Source organism: Cebidichthys violaceus, unplaced genomic scaffold, assembly GCF_023349555.1.
Source record: "Cebidichthys violaceus isolate CVI_PGR_0920_01 unplaced genomic scaffold, fCebVio1.0.p SCAF_11, whole genome shotgun sequence".
Lineage (NCBI taxonomy): Eukaryota > Metazoa > Chordata > Actinopteri > Perciformes > Stichaeidae > Cebidichthys > Cebidichthys violaceus.
This window is the reverse complement of record NW_027176274.1, coordinates 11,931,392-11,951,064: the sequence shown is the minus strand read 5'-3', so window position 1 is coordinate 11,951,064 and position 19,673 is coordinate 11,931,392. Positions and strand designations below refer to the sequence as shown.

General features: G+C 39.8%; 1 protein-coding gene across 5 annotated transcripts in view; it reads right to left on the bottom strand.

Moving 5' to 3' along the window:
• The window catches only part of frmpd4 (FERM and PDZ domain containing 4), a 30,250-nt gene extending 15,885 nt beyond the window's left edge, over positions 1 to 14,365 (bottom strand). For 2 of the 5 annotated variants that reach the window (XM_068704825.1, XM_068704827.1), the window contains exons 1-2: positions 14,246 to 14,365; positions 2,690 to 2,806 (exon numbers count right to left, since the gene is read on the bottom strand). In XM_068704825.1, coding sequence (XP_068560926.1) covers positions 2,690 to 2,806; positions 14,246 to 14,289 — 161 coding nt within the window. In that variant the 5' untranslated portion in view covers positions 14,290 to 14,365. Of the gene's footprint in view, positions 1 to 2,282; positions 2,443 to 2,689; positions 2,807 to 9,797; positions 10,315 to 14,245 lie in introns of those variants that run through there. The other 3 variants (XM_068704826.1, XM_068704828.1, XM_068704830.1) reach the window with 2 other exon arrangements.
• Positions 14,366 to 19,673: the final 5,308 nt, after the last annotated feature.

The window sequence follows — 19,673 nt, the reverse complement described above, 5'->3', positions numbered from 1 at the left end:
GTCCTGAAATTATTTTTATCTGACATGAAAGTGGCAGGATATGTGTTGTCTTGTACAGGACTGCCGACAAATTGAAGAGATTGGGAAATGCTGTTCAGACACAATAAATATAAAACCTAAGCACAAGTTTACCAACTTCCTTATTTCAGACCCCGTATACAGGAATGTACCATATTACTGTCTTTGAATAAACAATATTATGTTTTTCTCATATCATGTCAGCAAAATATTATAGGCATCCAGAGGCTTTCTAGATAATACTGGAGAGTAGTCAAATATTTAGAACACACCCACTTCAGTATTCACACACCCAGTCCAGCATGGCATTGGCCGTTATTGCCAGTTGAAGCAAAAGGCCCAGAATATTAAACGGATTTTTAATTGGTGCAAGAAGCCATTTATTTATAAATGGCTTTTTAATTGTATCATTAAACGTAACAGGCATTTGAATGTACCAAAGAGTTTTCTAAATGTATCAGGTAAATATTACTAATTTTATAATAAAGATTCAAGTCCAAAATGAGTTCAGTGGCACACTCAAGCCTTCATACAAAAGAGACAGAGAGCCCCCCCCCCCCCCCCCCAATTAGTTATATATATTATATAGTTAATTCTAATGCTTCTTAAAATTACATTTTGTCCTCACCCTTGTCACCCCAACATTAAAACAAGGCATCTGTTTCAGTATGTTGACAACTATTTAAGCGATGACTCATTATCACACAGTGAACGCTATGACTTTATGTTTCTGAAGGTCCTTCTAAGACACATTTAGTTTTGATTTATGTGTCAGTTTCATCTCTCAAATGACAAACTCGGCAGATTGTGCACAAATCAAAACCATATGGACCTGTGCATTCAGGAAGAGTACTGTCCCCTCCCCTACACGGCCACCTGCTAAACATGGCTGAATTCCCATTGTGCAGACAGCCATGCATCTAATGGTCCCTAATCATGCTCATTAGCTGCTAGTGGAGCTGCACAACACTCTATACAGCAATCAGAAGCTGCACTGTGAGCTATGTAATTAACAAGATGAACAAAAAGGAGTAGCAAGAAATGCTGACATGACTGTCACTGTACAAACTAAAACGACCATTTTCACTGTTGTTTCCTAAAAGCATATTTTGGACAAAGTGGAGTAAGCTCATTACCAAAAGCAATATCCTGTTTCTCTCGTTCTGAAAGGCTGCTCTGACACAGCTCACAACTTGTTGGTGCTGAGGCGCTTATTTGTCCTGTGTGGAACCCATTTTTTTTTTTAAATAATGCAATCACAGCCAGTTCGTATTGGCATATTTTTTTGCTGTGTCACTTCTCCTTTTAAGGGACTGGCTGCTGGGAAATTTCAAAACCTACTAAATAGAGATGTTTCTTTTCCAGTAAATTTGACTTAATGAAGTCAATTTAAGTACTGATGGAACCACTGTTCATTTCACTTTGACATCTTTGTGCATTCTGTGAAAAGAAATTGTCATCCTGCCATCTCATTCTCATGACAAAGTGGAAGTCTCTGTTAAATCTCTAATTTTTCCAATTTTGATCTACTCTGTTGAACAATCTCTCTAAATCTCTAAACTAAAACACAGTTATATGCCTTGACTCACAGTGTAAATATTACATAGCTACTGCTTTATTCATGTGCTCCTGTCACGCCGACTAGACATGTGTTCTGAGAAATAAAACAATTTAGTATCAGCACCCTAGAGCCTTGACAGACTCAGATGACCATGGACAGTCAAAGAAACACTTGATTATTCATGAGTCTTCCTCAAATTTAGAAAGCTATGGAGCCAAAACAGCCTCCATGATCTGTCTCATCCAGACACGCTCTCTGCATCCAGCACTTTCACCGCTCCTTACTTCTTATATAACTCCTCTGACATCACGCTTCTAATGCTCTAACCCATGTGTGACAAGAACTCACCTCCTATTCCGTATACAATGCAAGTACACTGATTTTGTTTTTCACATTTGAGGGCTGCATCTATGACGCAAAAATACTGTGCACGTTGTTGCATAATAATTAATGTTAAATGAGAAGAAGTGACAGTCTTGTGAGCAAATGAAAGGAGCAAACCTTTAGCAAAACAGTCAAAATCTAGTATGCACAGGGGTTCATGAACGCAACAATATTTTCAGTTCTAGTATGAATGCATATTATACATCTCGATAAAAATCAAGGAAAGCTCAGCTGAATCAACAGAACAGATAAAATTAGCAAAAACACTAGAATATGTGCACACAACCATATAGACAACCAGTGCAGAGTTTCCTTTTACCTGCCTGTACAGATATCCAGAAGTGCCAATTGCAAAGAATCAATTACGCTGATGACACACTACAACCCAGCATCCTCAGGGGGACGTGCAGACTCTCAGATCAAAACAAGTCCCTGCACCGGTGAATTTCTTCCTCGGCGGCAGCGGGCACACACTCTCAAAAGCCCTCTTCTGCATTTGGGAGACTGCATGAGGAGTGTTGTGGGTGTGTGAGAGAGAGTGAGAGTAGGCAGCGGCAGAGTGTGCGCAGCAGTGGAGGGAACAGAGAATCAGTATTCTGAACGCACAGATGGAGACAGTGTGGAGGCAGTGACGTGGCTGGAATAATCACAGGTTGGCAACGCGTCTGAAACATCTGGGACAGAGAAAGAACCCCTTCTGGGTTTTTTTAAACACAGGGCACTTACTTGATGTAGAAGTCACGCCCCTCTCTATTGGTACCCATGTCCCATCCATTGGGGGGTCCCTGTGATGCACTCCAGGTCCCTGAAGGGGGCGGCCAGCCTGAGGATTTGGTCCTGTGGCTGCAGAGGAAGAAAGGGATGACATATTAAGCATTGATCAACTTTATATCATAGCGTGCGGCGGTTTCATTCAAAACCATGCGCAACACCTAGAATATCAAGCTCAGAGTTTATATGATAAATCGGTTAATCCCACTCTAAAATAATACAAAAATAATATTTTTGTCATAGAGTTATTAAAATCCTAATAGAAATAAATTAGTCGTGGGCCGATATGAAGCAATTCAAGTGATAAGAGGATGTCTGATTCCAGCGTGATAAACAATGTTCCATAGCCACAGTTCACTCGGTGAATACAAATCAAATTAATTACCTAAGCTAGACACACAGGCGGAGTTGTCATGCCTCAATCTTGTGCTTTGAGAGGCATGAAAATGGTTTTATTTCTAGACGTCAGCATATTATTTATAAAAGAAGCCCCGAGGAGTTTTCTTATAAAGTGGTCATTTGATTTGCTCAATGCCAAGACGATCTGATGAAGTTCATCAGATAATAGAACCAGCTATAACAATCGTTGACAAAACAATTCATTGTACTCTATTGTATGAAAGACTTCTTAATAAAAAAAGATTTTCTGATTCTATCAACAAAACACAATCCTTCATAGCCTTTTCCCTGTGCTACAAGTTGGCAGAGTGCAGGTATTTAGAAGAACTGTAATTGGTTAAATGTTTTCTGTGTCTTTTTCTCTGCACCCCCCCTCTTCTCTTCCCTTTATCTCTGTCTTTCTGTCGGCACACTGGTGATGCTATGAAAGCAGTGGCACTAAGTTATGTCACTTCAAAGGCTTGTCTGCCGTGTAACAGGGCTCTTCGCATTCATTATTCAAAGCTCCTCTTTCTTTCCCTCTAAACATTTCCCCAGTTACTGTACCGATGATAATAAATTGTGTGCAGGGTGCTTGTATCTGCATGAGACTGTGTGTTAGTGTGGGTGTGCCCATGAACACATCTCTCTGTATGGGCGCACGTGCCCATTTCACGAGGTATTAATAAAATATTGCCAACTCGTCAACACAATGTATGAGCTGAGAGAAAGGTTACAAACTATTCTAAAGCTATTCGGTGCAAGAGTGAGGCATTTGGTTACAAAATAATGCAACCTAAGGGTTCAAAAAACACACACCTAAATGCTACTGGACGCATTAAATCATAACAAATTAATGAACATAAAGGCATATGCCGTTGCTGAAAATTGTGTTTTTCTTTTATGAACTACATTTAAAGTTGGGCTCTGAACACAGGAAGTAATCTTTCTTTCTCTCCCAACACAGTGGTGTGTTTGGTGGATGTTAGTGTTTCCACATGGATATGGATTTATTTGACCTACAGTACATTAGCTGGGAGCAGGCCTCGGTGGTGTATATTTAGAACACATTTCCTGCAGCTCAAAAGATGTGTGTGGACACAGCTGGATACTGTCTGACATTTTTGGAGCCATGTTCACCTCATTGATGAGTCCTATTGTGCCCTCCTTTTCAGCCTCTGGGATGAAGCTTACAGCCGTGTTAACATGAGCAGTGTTTGATGTCGCAGATTTACACATTTTAGTAGCGTTTCATGTAAGGTCATAGAATCTTAGCATATTAATATTATTCTACAATGAGAGCATTTCTGCAGAGTTACACCTTTGGCAATGACATTTCTCCAAAGGTCTACAGTGTAATAGTGCATATTGTACTTACAGTTTTAGATGCTGTGCCTTCAAAATATCTTTCTGAACTGAAAATTTCCACAAAATCCATTTTCTGTCACTCAGCAACAATGTGTCTGTATTAATGTCGTAGATCCTGTGATCTTTGATTTCTTTTGTCTGCAGGCGGGAGGTGCATTATGCCATTGAGTCGCAGCACTCCGACTTACAGAGAGGCTGAAAAGGTTCGCACTAGTGGACAGTGAAACTGATCCTCAGCTAGCATTAATAAATGATGTCTGCACAGTCGCATCGGACTAAGTAATCGAGCGCTAAGCTGGCAAACCATGCTACACAATTCATGAACAGTTACCCAAGAGTCAGAGTGGGGACAATTAGAAGTTGGAATCAAATGTAATTTCTTTCAGGATACATTGCACTAAATCTACAAAATGCATAGTGACTTCTTTATATATATATATTTAAATATATGTTTGAATTTTGCAAACTATTCCGTAGCAACCTGAAGCTATTACCAACCTAAGTTTAATCTTTAACAGTCATTAACAACAAAAAGAAAATAAAAAAAATGACTCATAGTGCAAATGCAACTATATGGGAGTATAAGCCTTTGTTACCACAGCAACTAGCATCAAGGTTGCCTCATCTAAATTTGGAAGACTACACACGGTTTTATTGAAAGACTTTTTGTGCAGTACAGTGGTAGAGTCTGTCATCTAACTTTATCAGTAATGAGGAAGATATAAGTTTAATTGTACTGTCTGCAAGTTGGGGAAAAGATCACTTTCCAGTCCTTCATAAAAATTGCATGAACAATGTGATCCTTGGTTTATCACAGGAGTTCACTTTCGCTTTCATCTCTCTGAATACACGCTAATTAAAGAGAAGCATTCTGGTTTGTTATGAAGGCTGAAATCCCGTTAAAGTAGGGAGTAACTATGCATTATAAACAAGCCGCAGCTAAGAGGAGCACATTGCAACACAGACACTAGGTTGAATAATTTACATTGACAATCTCCATGAGGGTTGGCTATATGAAACCACACTCTGGTGCCACATGCCTGCCATTACGCATATTGAGAATTAAACAAGTGTAATTTTTCAAGGAGGTGTTCAGAAAGTTAGTTTCTTTGAGAAGAGATTGCATCAATTTACATGCTCATCGACAAAGTACCAGGCTCAGCATTTCTTTCCCAGAATGCACTTGGCGAGAGACGGAGAAACATCCCGGACAGGTTCAGAGACCCATATTAATTTCCATTTTCCTTTACATATGCCATCATCAATCAAACATCACATTTTTTCTCATCCAGCGCAGCAAGTTTGTCATGTGTGCGATTGAATAGAGATACAGTCTCAAAGGATTGAATGTGTTAACAAGTTATTTTCACATGTTTAACGTTCAGCACTGTTTCTTCTGCATGAATACAAACACAGATAAACACTAAATACAACCACATTGTCACAACACATATTTAAAGAAAGAATAATTAACATCTTTGTGAATTTCTTGGTTCCACTGCATGTTGTGGATGTGAAATCAGTAATAATCTTTGCGCCCACCACTCCACTGTCGTTATTACCAATCCCTGAACACACACCCAACTCGTCACCAAGTTGAATACAAATAAAGAGTATTTTTTCCCTCTCCTTGTGTGACAGGGAGTGAAGGGTTTCAAGTGTGACTTTAAATACACGCCTCGCGGTGCTCTTGAGTTAAACAGAGACATTCATGCAGAGATAAACCGCTAATGTGATTCTGTTTGGATATGAAACCTGTGGAGACGAGACACCAGATGAGATGACCCTCTCCAGGGAGGAGGCTGGGGAGTGAGCAGAGCAGAGCTCAGACACAGAGGAACCTCTCTGATTAAAGGCATTATTCCTCCACTCCTTTTTACACCGCCTCCATCCTGTTGATGGAAGAAACGCGCTGCCTTTTGTTTCAGAAAACTCTGATGCTTTGGTCATCAGGCGGCACAGTAGAACATGATCCAATCTGGCAATTATTTTGTGCACTGCGTAGCTGTTAGTTATTTGAAAAATATCACTGACCATGTAGTAACACTAAATTGCTCAATTTCATGCTACTGTTCTTGCCCATTGTGTGACTTAAACGTCACAGTTTTTTGTCCACTTTACATTGTGTTTATTAGACAAGCAAACACTGTTTCCTTATATTTTACTGGTATTTTCCTGATATGCAAGAAAGCACTTTCCCTATCAAACCAGCCTGGGTGATTAGAATTAGTACTAACACTCACTTGAGAATAAGAGTGTCTATTTTCCCCATTATTTTGACTGAATATGGTATTTCTGTGTTTGTCTTTAGAAGCACTGATATTGTTGCCATGGGCAACTGCACTATCCTGAGCAGCTCTCCGGAGCCTCTATATAGAAAGGGTTTTGGTTAGTTAATCTCCTCGGGGTGGGAATGAAACAGCATCTGGGAAGCAGGCCACCCGCTATGATCCTCCCGCTCCTTTACCGTGTGTAGGTTAACCTCACAGTCAACCTGAATCTAGTTTTCCTGTAAAACAGCAAGACACCAGGTAGCCTGCTGCAGCACCTATTGCAGAAATTAATGTGTGCGATTGCATGCAAATACACACAATACATTTCCCATTAGACCACATGTAAAAACAAAAAAAGAAAGAATGCAAGACATCAATGTTTTCGTTATTATTTCATTAGTACTCTGTGTTTTCCCCAGGCCTCCTTTGCTCCGCAGTACTCTATGTAAAACATCAACCAAATAGAGTGATGAATTTACTCTGTGGGCACTGAACTAGACTTGGATTCTCCTTCACTTCATTGTGTTACTCGCTGCTTTTATGCTAAAAGCTCTAAAGGACAGAACAAAATAAATGGTTGCCTGAGACCTCGTCCACCAGCCAGCTGGCTCCCATTTCTGACCCTGAGCCATTTCTGATCTACTCTTCCCTGAGAGTCTCTGATTTGAACGTCAGATCTTTTGGTCTTTGTGTACTCTGATGAACATTTAGGCTAATCAATTTGTGTCCAGACCAGTGATTTCCTGCGCAAAAAGTTTGCAGTGAAAACATGTCGAACAAAAGGCGTGCATAATAGATTTTTTTTCAGAAAAAAAACACAGCCAGGAAGGAAGTCACGCAGTTCAACTGAATTAGCTTTAACTGTTCTACCATATCCATATTCATGCCAAAGACATCCAGAAAAATGTTTCCACCAACACATTTAATGAACACAGCCATCTATTACATAATGCTGACTTAAAATAGCTGTCATCATCACACAATAACAAATAACCCAGACCTGCTTTGAATGCATGCCATGCAAGTAAAACTCATCTATTTAAATCTGCTTTTAACCTGTGATGCTAGTTATGAATGATCTGTTTGTGTTCCTTACTGTTATGTCATCTCTTTATATTGTAATTGCTTCTATTGTTTCTGTTATGTAAAGTGCATTTGAGTATCTTTTAATGCACTATACAAATAAAATGTATTATTATTAATCACCTACACATACACACAGTTTAGCAACCCTATTGAGTCAGGCAGATTGAATAGTAATTGTCTATTTACATTAATGCATGATATTCATGCACAATATTTTTGTTGACAAACCATCTCTAACACCAGGAAGTATTAAAGTGTAACAGATCTTCCAGCTAAGTTAAGCCAACGTTCTACACGGAAAGATCAAAATAGAGCTGCTTTAACTTTGGTCAAATGACTCAAACTTGCTTTTTAGATGAAGGCAGAGGGTGAGAGTTTATCTTTCAACAAAAGAACGTCAAATGTGACATTTTTTTGCTAGATTTAAAAACAACAAACAATGAAGTAAATGAAAGCAGGAGGATGCTTTTGTTTCTGACAGCAGACACATCTGGGAGGCAGGAGGAAGAGACAATGAGGGTAAACGTTACCTTTCTTGTACATCTCTAAATACATAGTTTCTCTTTAGCTTTAGCAAAACAGCATTCGACTGACTTGAATAGTTGCTGGCAGCTTAGAGGGAGAAAACAAGATAAAAAAAACACCAGTGCAGTGGTAACTCATAATCAGGGAAAGCATTTTGGGGCATTATTAACGGTGACAGGAGTCAGTGACGTTGGTGGTCCACTGGGAGCCGCATCATAAATGCTGCCGTGAAGGGATACTAACTGGAAAACAACAGTCCTATCATCTGATGGAAAATTCCTGCTACATGCCTTATTTACTGCAGGAATGTTAAAAAATGAAGCAAGAAAGAAACGTAATACTGACGTGCAATGTTATGCTTCAATTCTACAGTAAATTGTCTTTGTTTTTGTCATTTCAAAAAACAAATGAAAAAAATTCCAATGCAGTCTGTCGATGACTCATAATTGAAATGAAATGCACTGAATATGCATTCTTGTGACACACAGTATCTGATTTAATCATTCCCGTTTATGATCAGCTGTTCCCACCACCAGTGGTCTGTGGTGTTTCTGACGGAGCCAAATCCCCGAGGAGGATTACTGTCCACTGGGGCAGATCAACTCAATCTAGCAGACCCATGGGTGCATGAGGTGAGGTGTCTGACCTGGCAATGAATTCATTCCTCAATGTTAATTTAACGTATACTTCACATACCAAATACGGTACCTGGCAATGCTTCTTGTAAAGAGAAAAAAAAAACACACAAACCACATTTTCAGTTATTTCTTACACTCAAAGTTGCCATAAGAATAAGAATATAAACTTCAGTGTAGTTTTTTTTCTATTTTATTGTCATCCTCCTGTTCTGGCCATAGGAATGTGAACTTGACGGTTTATATTAAATGAGAATGAATACCTAATCATTCTAATGACCAAAGAAAGATCAAGCTTGATTGTAAAGAAGATATGTTGTCATTATACAACCAAAATATGATGTTTGAAAATGACTCACTCCTCTTCTGTGAATTGGAAAGCATCACCCGTGGCCCTTTGCCTGAAGTGAAAATCTGAAACAACTGCAGTTTATCTTTGTAGTGTGTCAGAACATGTGTGGTTTCATGACACCACATAAAGCAAAAAACCATGACTACTGTCTGCAGTATTTATGAACTTAGATATAGACAGTTTAGATGCATCAACCGCATCCGCTTCTGCATCCAACCCCACTCCCATCTACCTCACTTGCTCATTCATTTCACATCATACATGACTGCACAACTTGTTCTCTTGAGCAATCAATACCTCAGCATTTTTAATCACCCGGTTCCACATGTGATTCCTGTGTCACTCTCTAAATTGTACCTACATGAAGACACAAAACACCACCTACTAGAGAACAAACAGGCACACACACAGATGGGCAAATACATAGCAGCATCCATAGGACTCACCCTGACAGCTTTGGCATCTTCACAAAGCTGAACACATCCATGTGTGCTGCAGACTGCAGTCAAAGCTACAAATGTACCATCTACTTCACTCCGGCTCCATTGTACCACACTGTCTTTGGCAGCGAGGAATAAATAATTCAGGAAAAAAAGTGGCGCTTCCACAAGTCAGGTGGAGAGATTAGTCCTGTTGTCTGGGCTTCTGCATGGCTGAGTGATTGCTGTGTCCTCGCCTCAGCAGCGCAAATCCACAGCCCATGGAAAAGGATCTGGCAGAGCAGCTTCCCCCGGTTACATCCTTCAAAGCATGCCTCTGTTAGCTGCGTTAAGCCACCTTCATTTAATTTCCATCGCGGTGGAATGATGTGCGGGAGCCGCACAGTAACAACAGCTTTGGAGAGAGGCAGAGAGAGCCAGGAGCAGAGAGAGGGAGGGAGGGACAGGGGTGGTGATGGTAGTAGGAGATGAGAGTGCAAGAGAGAGGGAAGAGGAATGCGAGAGTGTGTGTATGGGTAGCAAGGGCCACAAGAATTACTACTAAAGGATGCAGCCAGCCTCCAAGAATTCCCCAAAGGCTAGCCTCATCAATCCCCAACCATGTGGTGTGCTTAGAGCAAGCAGGAAAAAGGTTGAGCAGGATGAAAGAGATGACATGACCGAGACACGCTGCATGATGTGCTCATAATGTGAGAGCAACAGAGACAGAGGGGCAGTGAGAGCAGCTGGAGAGATAGGAGGACCTAATGTGTCCCCCTCCCCAGCTGAGGTCTCTGCCTCACAGCTGCACATTAGGATGCCCATACTGTACACTGCATTTGTTTTAACCTTTCAAGATAGTTCAGCTGCTAAATGCTTTCCCCTCAATGAGGGCACTCATGAGAGGCCTCCAAACATTTTAGCAATCCACCCAACACAAACAAACACAGAGCTGACGCAATGAGCGCCAAAAGAAGATCAGGGTTGTTCCATAGTAGATAATACGATTTGTGTGATTAATCAAAGTCCAGAGGGGACTTTCAAATTAGTCAGCTGCATGTTAATGGTTGCTTTAAGTATCTAATAGTGATATTATTTTTTAGATCGAAATACATCCCCATAAATGTTCTTATCTTTCTCCATCTAGTTCAAGATGTAGTGCAATTTTAAATTTGTTTGAGAGTTCCTATTTCACGTCAGGGTTGATGGTACACCGATGAATGAGCAAGAGGACCCTGAAAATGTAAAACCAGACATAATTCGACAAATGGTAACTTCTAATTTCAGCCCCATCTCCAGATGAAGAATCACCATGTGTCTATTATCTCAAAGAGGAAGAATCACCCTTCATAAATCAAACACCACATGTGAGGCACCTCTGTCGAAAACCACCAAGAGCCAATTAGCCTCGTCTCTGATCCAAGCAGGCGTAACACTTCTTCAGGTGGATCAGACAGCTTTGATAAACAGGAACTTCATACAGACAATTTACTTTGTTATCCTGCTCTGTGATGTGTCTACATAAAACACACAGCTAGAGGAAGCTATATACTGTCATCAATAAATACAGCTCAGAATGGCAATAAACTGTGGAAACAAACAATACTCTACTTGTTCATTTACACCATGGTAGAGTCAAAATGATACAACTTAAAAAGGGTAAAAGTTGATACCCCCCCTCTTATTTATGTGCAGTGTGAATCTCTGCTGGGGCCTTGACAGAATAATAAACACTCTAATCAATAAAAATGTCAGGCAGTAATGGATAAATAAATACAAATACGTAAAATACAAATACTAGTTGAGGAATTTAAAGCAACGATTTGTTACTGCTTCCACAGTCGAATAAAAACCACCCCATATTAAAATGCCACAACTTGTAAGGCTCTGCAGGGTGAGTCAATGTGCCTTTGCTGAGAGTGATACATGCAATAAAGAATGTTGTCACTTCCACTCAGGCTCAGATTTGTTTTCTGCCATATAAAAGATGCAACTCAATGGGTAAAAAGGTGAAGCTCACCATTTGCTCTGACAGGTTTCAAGTTTTTACTTAAAATCTCTGAACCTGCGAAGAGAGATTTGTTCAATTGTTTAAAAAAAAAAAAAAAAGGAAATGGAGAGAATCATTATGTTAATCGCATTCTGAAACAGTTCAGCTGATGATACATCTCTTGAAGGGAACAGGCAATCTTTTTCTGCGGAGTACACACAGGACATCAATGATGCGCTGATGAGCGAGGAACATGTCTGACAATTAGCTTCAAATGCAATCGTGGTGTCCTGTGGCGGAGGACTGAGAGACTCAGCGTATTTTGGACAGTTATGTTTGTCCATTTGGGCTTGTGGCCCAGAGGCCAACATGACTGGCAGGAGATATTAGGGTCAGAGAGAAGCGTGATCTAAGGAGACTATGGCTGAAGCTTTGACCGATAAAGCCCAGCTGCCCGGCTGATCCCCAACTCTCCTCTCTCTTCGAGTCCCCTTTAAAACAGCTGATTTCAGTCATTCTGGCACACTTGGCCACTTAAAGCCTAGCAGTGCTCAAATTTTGCAAGTCCTGCCTTTGGATCACGTTGCTTGCCTTTTAAAGCTAAAATTAACAGAGCATAACCACTTCGCGTAAATTGCTAACCATGCTGGATAGCAAGGGCACAAATGCAGCCAGTGCTGAATTAAAGCATGAAAACAGTTGACAGAAAAGGACTGTGAGAGCATGTTTTCATGTGTTACACTGCACATTGGGCAGCATTATGGACTTCAGTGCAGTAAGAGCTTATGTGTCTTTGTAGCTTTCACTGCTCTCTGATCCCAACTTAGCATTAGTGGCCCCTGGACCTCCATCAGTAGTTGTGTCAGCGGCCACAAACTGCCCTCAGACACCACATTTAACTGTGCCATCCGCATTTTACTTGTTTGTGTGAGTTTGTCAACATGATGAGCCACCACAGTACCTGAACTTTTCCGATCTGTTAGTGCGACACTAATTATGCCTCTGCCGTGGTTGATTTATTCTGTGAATTAAACAGCCTTTAGTGGGGAGTTTAAAGGTCTGAACGCTGTTTTTCCATGAATGAATATTCAGTGGTGTGACTAATTGGGGTAAGAAGTGAAGTGTTACGTGGCTGAGTTATGCTATGCCTTGAAAAGATTATGGATTTGATTTGCCAGTTTCACTACACCTGCTGATAAAGTAAAACAAATAAAAAATCCCCAACATAATGGGGATACTGCCATGATATTTGACACCTATAGCTCTGTATGGCTGGCACACGTGTCAAGTATATCCAACAATGTTATGTGAGTCATTGGCAGGTCACGTCTGGTGCATTCATCCTGCATACACCCGCTTATCCTCTTCAGGGTTGTGCCAGGCTCAAGCCTCTACCCAGCATGCACTGGGCAGGAGGCCGGGTACACCATGAACACTAGCTAGTCCATCATAGCACTATAAACTTTTCAAATTTTTGTTAAAAAAAAAAACTTCATAGGGCTGCAACTAATGATTACTTTCATTATAAATTAATCTGTTGAGTAATTAATAAATCACTCACACAAAAATGTCAACAACAATCAAATATTCAATTCAAAACATTTTCAGATTTGAGAGGCTGAAAACAGCTAATGTTAGCTAATGCTAAATACTTTTTTTTAAATGTTCTCTCAATTGATTAACCTAACTAATCGTTAACTAAGCTCCAGAACACTCTCCTTCTTCTGACTACGCCCTTGCAACTCATCAAATTAATTTATACTAAATGCAAACTTGGGATTTGTTGCTCTATCAGAATATAGCCATACAGGCCATCTTCACAGCAGACATGTTTACTTGCTATAGCAGAATAAGCACAGGTGCTAATATAGTTATTGATTGCCCTCTTCCATGAAAGCCAAGCCAGTTTGTGAGCAAACCCACAACAGGATTTGTGACTTATCTAAATGGACTCATCATAACTCATCATAAGTTATTAATTACGGCTGTGCTTTTCCTGCCATGACATATCAAAATGGAGCTGTGAAAAAGTCAAGCTTCAGCATGCTACTGTCACTCAGGTATGAAGATATAAAAGAAAGAGTTCTTGTGAAAATTGTTAACACAAAATATGTTGAAGAGGGCAGTGAATCTCAAAGAAAAACATTGACAATCCCACAGGAACACACAGTACATCATTACTGCGATGCAGTGGTAAAGAATACGTTGGGTAACTAACGACCGTCAGTCGTTAACAACAAACACAAAATCAAACACAAAATCAAGTCTTGGATTTTCAAAAGCCTTAACTGAGTCAATCATTAATACTTCAAAATAGCAAACAAAGTGAAACGCTGAAATGTCTGTTACCTTCTAATATATAGAAGTTCTTAACAATCCAAACTTTTTGTGCAATATCTACCATCAGTACGCTCATCCTTAGAGATGTAATCAGCTCTGACTGAACTATAAAGCACAGAACATCAATCCACAGCATACTACTCACTGAATGACAGTGAAGATGCCGAGTTCATTGTCGTCTGGGTCCATTGCTGATGACAGGTCTTTAATGCAGTATACTTGTTTCTGTTGTTCCTGTCCAGGCCTTTCAAGCCTCTTTCACTGATGTGTGTTCCCGTCCTTCCTCCTGACTCGGAAGTTTCTCCCCGCTTGATTTGGACTTTCCATAGGCAACTGAACTTGTCTGACTAAGTCATTCAGTTATGATTACATACAGTGGTCCTGTCCAAGTGAGTGGCCAATGCCCTGGGGGAGGAGACCGAGCTTGTCGCCTCTGCCTCAGTAATGAAATAACATCACATTCCGGGCCAGTGCATCACAAAACACAGAGGGATCAATGCTGAACAGCTGGACTCCAATGGGTTGCTGTGCTGGTTCAGGCTGCCTCAATGAGCAAGGGTGTCAGGGAAAACATTGAAAAAACAACGTTCTGTTTTGGTGAAATTCACCTGTGGTGTTTTCATATTTCATAGTCACAGCAGGGGAGTTAAAACATATATGAGTGTTTCCAACAGCTGAAATAAAACATCAGAGTTTTAACTTGATGGTATTATTTACAACATTTCAGTACACAACCAAATTGCAGTATCTGAAATATTAATCTGATCCCTGTACGATGCATTTGGAAAGGCCATGTGTTTTTATCATCCATGAAGAGCTTAAAAATTAAGCTTCAACCGTAATCCAAACTCTATCACTATCTGCCTGCCAACTGTCATCCTTAACAGAGCCAAACCTAAATCCTATATAAACCACTGAATTAGACCTTAACCTAAATGTTATACAGTAGCATCAGGTATTATTTTATTATTCATAATAGCTCATAATCTATTGTCATATAATGCAGCTTGTCGTTCTGTATTTCTAATTTAATAAATACAGTATATTTCATATTTTTTATCAAGTATTCTTTTTAGTTATTTTTAGGGCATTCTCCCATAAAGCCATGGCATTTTAACATCATGATAATTCACACTGGATTATACCATGCAGACTCTCTGATGCATGAATGGCAGACACAGCCTTCCATTAGTTATGAAGCGAGGCACGTGTCTTTGCCTCTGCAAGCAACTAGAACTGCTTGCATAACACATCCCATGCCTATGACAACTGAAAGTTCAGCTTCGTATAACAACTAAGACAGTGCTTCTCATCACAACATTCCTTGCCATATACAGTAACGTGCCATTGGGAAACGTGTTTCAGCACTCATATGCAGTGGCTGTGCATGGCCATATGGCCACAACGGAGCGCTGTGTGAGGTTAGACAAAAGCAGACCTTTCTGTGAGATAAATGCTGCACATGAATCCATCCAATCATGTGGTCTAACACTCGCCCCTGGGACACAGCGCGTTGCATCAGTGGCCTGTTTTTCCGTGACACACAGGTCGCACCACTTAGAGCGGAGACGGGGGATGTTCACAGTGAAATAACCCTGCACAGTGTCACACGACTGTAGCATGTTTGTTCTAGGGTCAAAACAGTGCTGACTTAAGATGGTGGTGACAGGCGGTGTGTGTTCTTAGATTCATCTGATTTAATGTGCTGTTCGCTGTGCGTGGGTGATGGCTCATGTGTTTCCTTCGAACAATGTGACGCTGCATGCTTCTTGTCAAGTTGCTCCGACAGCTTATAAGACGGCCACACGCCATTTCAATTTCTGATGAATTAGTAAAATACACAAACTGAGCAAATGTAACAAAAACATCCCAACGCTCTAAAATAAATAATAATAAATAATAAATAATGGCTGAAACAAATAAGCAAAAGTAAAAGATGCAGCTGCACGCAAAAGTTCATTTTCAGTCTATCAAAGCAAATATGTGCCTCACATAATAACAGGCAGGAAGTGACTTTTTCATTACTTTATGGAGCAGGACAAACAGAAGATGCAGTCATTTGCATAAAATTATGAGATTTGCTCCATGCAGAACAGGAAAACTCATATTAATAAAATAAGAGCTACTTCTTGGCCCTCACTAAAGGTTACAGATGTATTTGTAAAAGCTGCCAACTGCATTCATTCCAATAATGTGATTTAGACTATTTGGCTGCAAATTTGAATCACGCCAATTACCTTTTTTTGCCATCACAAAGAATGCCAATAGGTCATTAATCATAATTAATTAAGCAAGCTGGAAAGTCATTAACAGAGTTGGACAAAGCAATTATTCTCATTTAACTGCTTTTTAAATCAAACATTAACATGAAAGTGCAAAACTTAAAGAAACGTTTTCAATATGTATATATAAATACAATATAATATATGTATTTATATTCTTGGTCACAATTTCAGGAAAATAGAACACTAAAAACCCCAACAGGCATAAAAACAACTCTGGTAAATATACTAATGCCATAGACAGGAAGTACACAGAAGTCAATCGCAGTCAATGAGATTGCAGGATATCACATTCATCAAATCAGATAGCTACTCTCGTGTCAACACACTGCAGAAGCTCCTCCCTGCTGGCCTGGGAGGATAGATTTCACAGCATCCAGCAATTATCTGTAATGTGGGAGAAAAATCGATGTGCCCATGGAAAGCTGCTAAGGTCACCAAGCCGACGTTGTCACTTGAATCAGAGGCACTGCGTCGCTGCAGGCTGGGCTCCAAGCCTATCAGCCAGCATCTGTGAGAACACGCATCATTTGTAATGCCATGGATTACGATAATTATTAGCCTGACGATATGCAACATAATTGGTTTTTGCATGTTATCATGGTAGAATGGAAAATATTTTAGGTTTCAGTCATCTATTAATACAGATGATAACTATCATTTAAAATAGGAATCATTTCACGGAACTTAGTTAATTTTATTTGTTTTAATACCCCAGTCCTGAAAAAAAGAAGCAATATTTCTTTACATTTTTTTTTTTTATAGTTAGAGTTAAACATAGATACAGTTCAGTTTTAGTTAAGTATTTATACAGTACCTCAGTCCTAAACAAAATAAATGTCTTTCAAAATGCATTTCATATAGTTGGAATGTCACATAACCATTTTCAACCTAAAGTCCACAATCTATGCTGCTGCAGTTATAGATTAGATTTGTTACGCCAATTTCTGTACAATATAATATGAATTGGTGTGGAACACGTTTCAATCGTAATCGGAAAATGCTCATCATTGAACGTTTCTCAATCATTTTGGAGTTCGTGGAAAAACAAAGAAGTGAACCAGCATTAGACTCACCTCTGCTGCTCTGATTTTTGGTCCAAACTGCTGCTAAAGCCAATTTCATGTTTGCCTAAATTGTCAATTTCCATGTCTTCTCTCTCAGGTAGATACCCGCAACTGGAGCTAATGGAGTGCAAGCATCAAGTGTACCCTCTTGGTGGGTTGGAAGATCCCGGCAGCACTGTAAGGGGAGGGGAGGCCTCCTTGAAACATTGATAGTCTGGTGTAAATGCTATTAACGGCAAGGGGATATTGTGAGAAATGAAAAATCAATACGTTGTGGCCAGTAATGTTTGAAGGATCAGCTTGCTTGTGCTTGTCTGACATCCAGATTGCATTTTCCTCTCACCATGACTCCCATTTTTCCCCTTCAGTATAGAGAAGATGTGCTATCAAATGTAAGATGGTAATCAAATTAATAATAGCAGTCACTAATCTGAGATAGCTGCACTCTACTAAAGGGATTGGAAAGGTGTTTTGTCTCAACATCTCGGATTTCAAAAGGCAAATGCAGTGTTTTTCACGTCTGCATGGAATGCGTCTACACTAGGGAGGCAGAGACACGTGAGCCATTCTCAGTGTCACGCTCAGACTGTACAGTCCCCCGAAAATGATAGGATGTCTGCGATGACTCACTGAGTAAACATGTTGTATCTCTGCTGTGTTAAAGTGAAGCCTACAATTTTGTTGAGACCTTAAATAAAGAAAAGAAGACATACAGCACAATGATGCAATTGATCTACCGCCTACATAACGACCATTTTTACAACTCATAGCTATAATTGAAGTCAGAACGCAGCCTTTGTATTTTCTCATTAGGGCTGTTTCTCAATATCTGCAACCTAATGGAAGAGAAATAGGTGTCATAAACAGAAACACAAACGCAACATTTCCAAAGGCGCCGTTTCGCTCTCTTTTGGTCGCCCACTAGGACAGATTCGCTCTTTAATGTGCATCATTAAAGGTTCATAACACTAAGATGCCCTGGGCTGCTAGCACTACATCTGTGTGTGACAGTACACCAGCACAGACAAGTGAAAGAAAGGAGGCACTGCATTTGATCGAGACTAAACTAAGTTAGACTAATGATGCAATGCTCTTTATTACACTTTCTTGCATAATCTCAGTATATTATGTAGAAACGTCATTCTAAAAGCACTTTAAGCTGAACTTGCCTACATGTTGTAGTTTAGTAGCAACACATGAGTTTGACCAAGATATTTTAAAATGGCTGCTGACTGCCCAAAACAAAGAGAGATCTTTGTTTTGATGGCATTTTAGCATATTTGAACATTAATTTTTAACTTACAGGGTTACCAAGAGTAAAATCGAGTCAAATTTGATGTCTCTAGTAAAAAACAAATTACTGTTCAGTTTTTTCAGACAAGGGCTGATATATTTCTACATTTGCAGAATTGTTTAATTTATTAGGTTGATTTTTTCATGTTATTTTTGTTTAGGATGACATTGTATTGTACAGGTATTTCCCAGGCACCCAAAACGTTTGTCTGGTAATGTGATTTATTGTAGTTTTGTGTGGTAATGTGATTTATTGTAGTTTTGTCTGGTAATATGAGAGTATCATACACACCACTAAACTACACTATTCACTTGCATGAGAATAACGATAAGGTGGGTCCTGCTATATTACCTGATTTTGAGGCCCTGTCAAAGTCTTACATTTTATGCATCATGCATATTACAAATGTACAAATTACCACACAGCAAGCCTGAGGCTGTACTACGCTTGCATATAAACACTGTTACAGTGCACAAGAGAGGGGTTGAGCGGGGAGTTTATAGGCGCACAGCAACTCATTTCAGCTCAAGGGACCCAAAGCAGCTTAATCTGGTCATGGCAACAACCCAGGTACATTCTCCAAATCAGTCATAAGTACTATACATCTGACTCAGTTGATGCTTAAAAAGCAATGCGTGTGTGCTACCGCCACCTAGTGGCCTGTTGTCTAGTGGTGGGTTCATCACCAAAGGAGGAAACTGTCTCTCACTGATTCAAACGATCATTCACAGCCTGTCAACGACACACAGTCAGCGCTTCCCTTTTAATGTCCTTCACAAATAATCATTAAGTGCTAGAGTACAACTTCCCATCCATATCAAACCTGTTGTAGCCAGTAGCTGGTGTGTTAAACATTCAGAAATGATTTTAAATATGTAATCATTCACATAATGTCTCTACTTTATGTGTAGACCACACTGTGGTCATCTT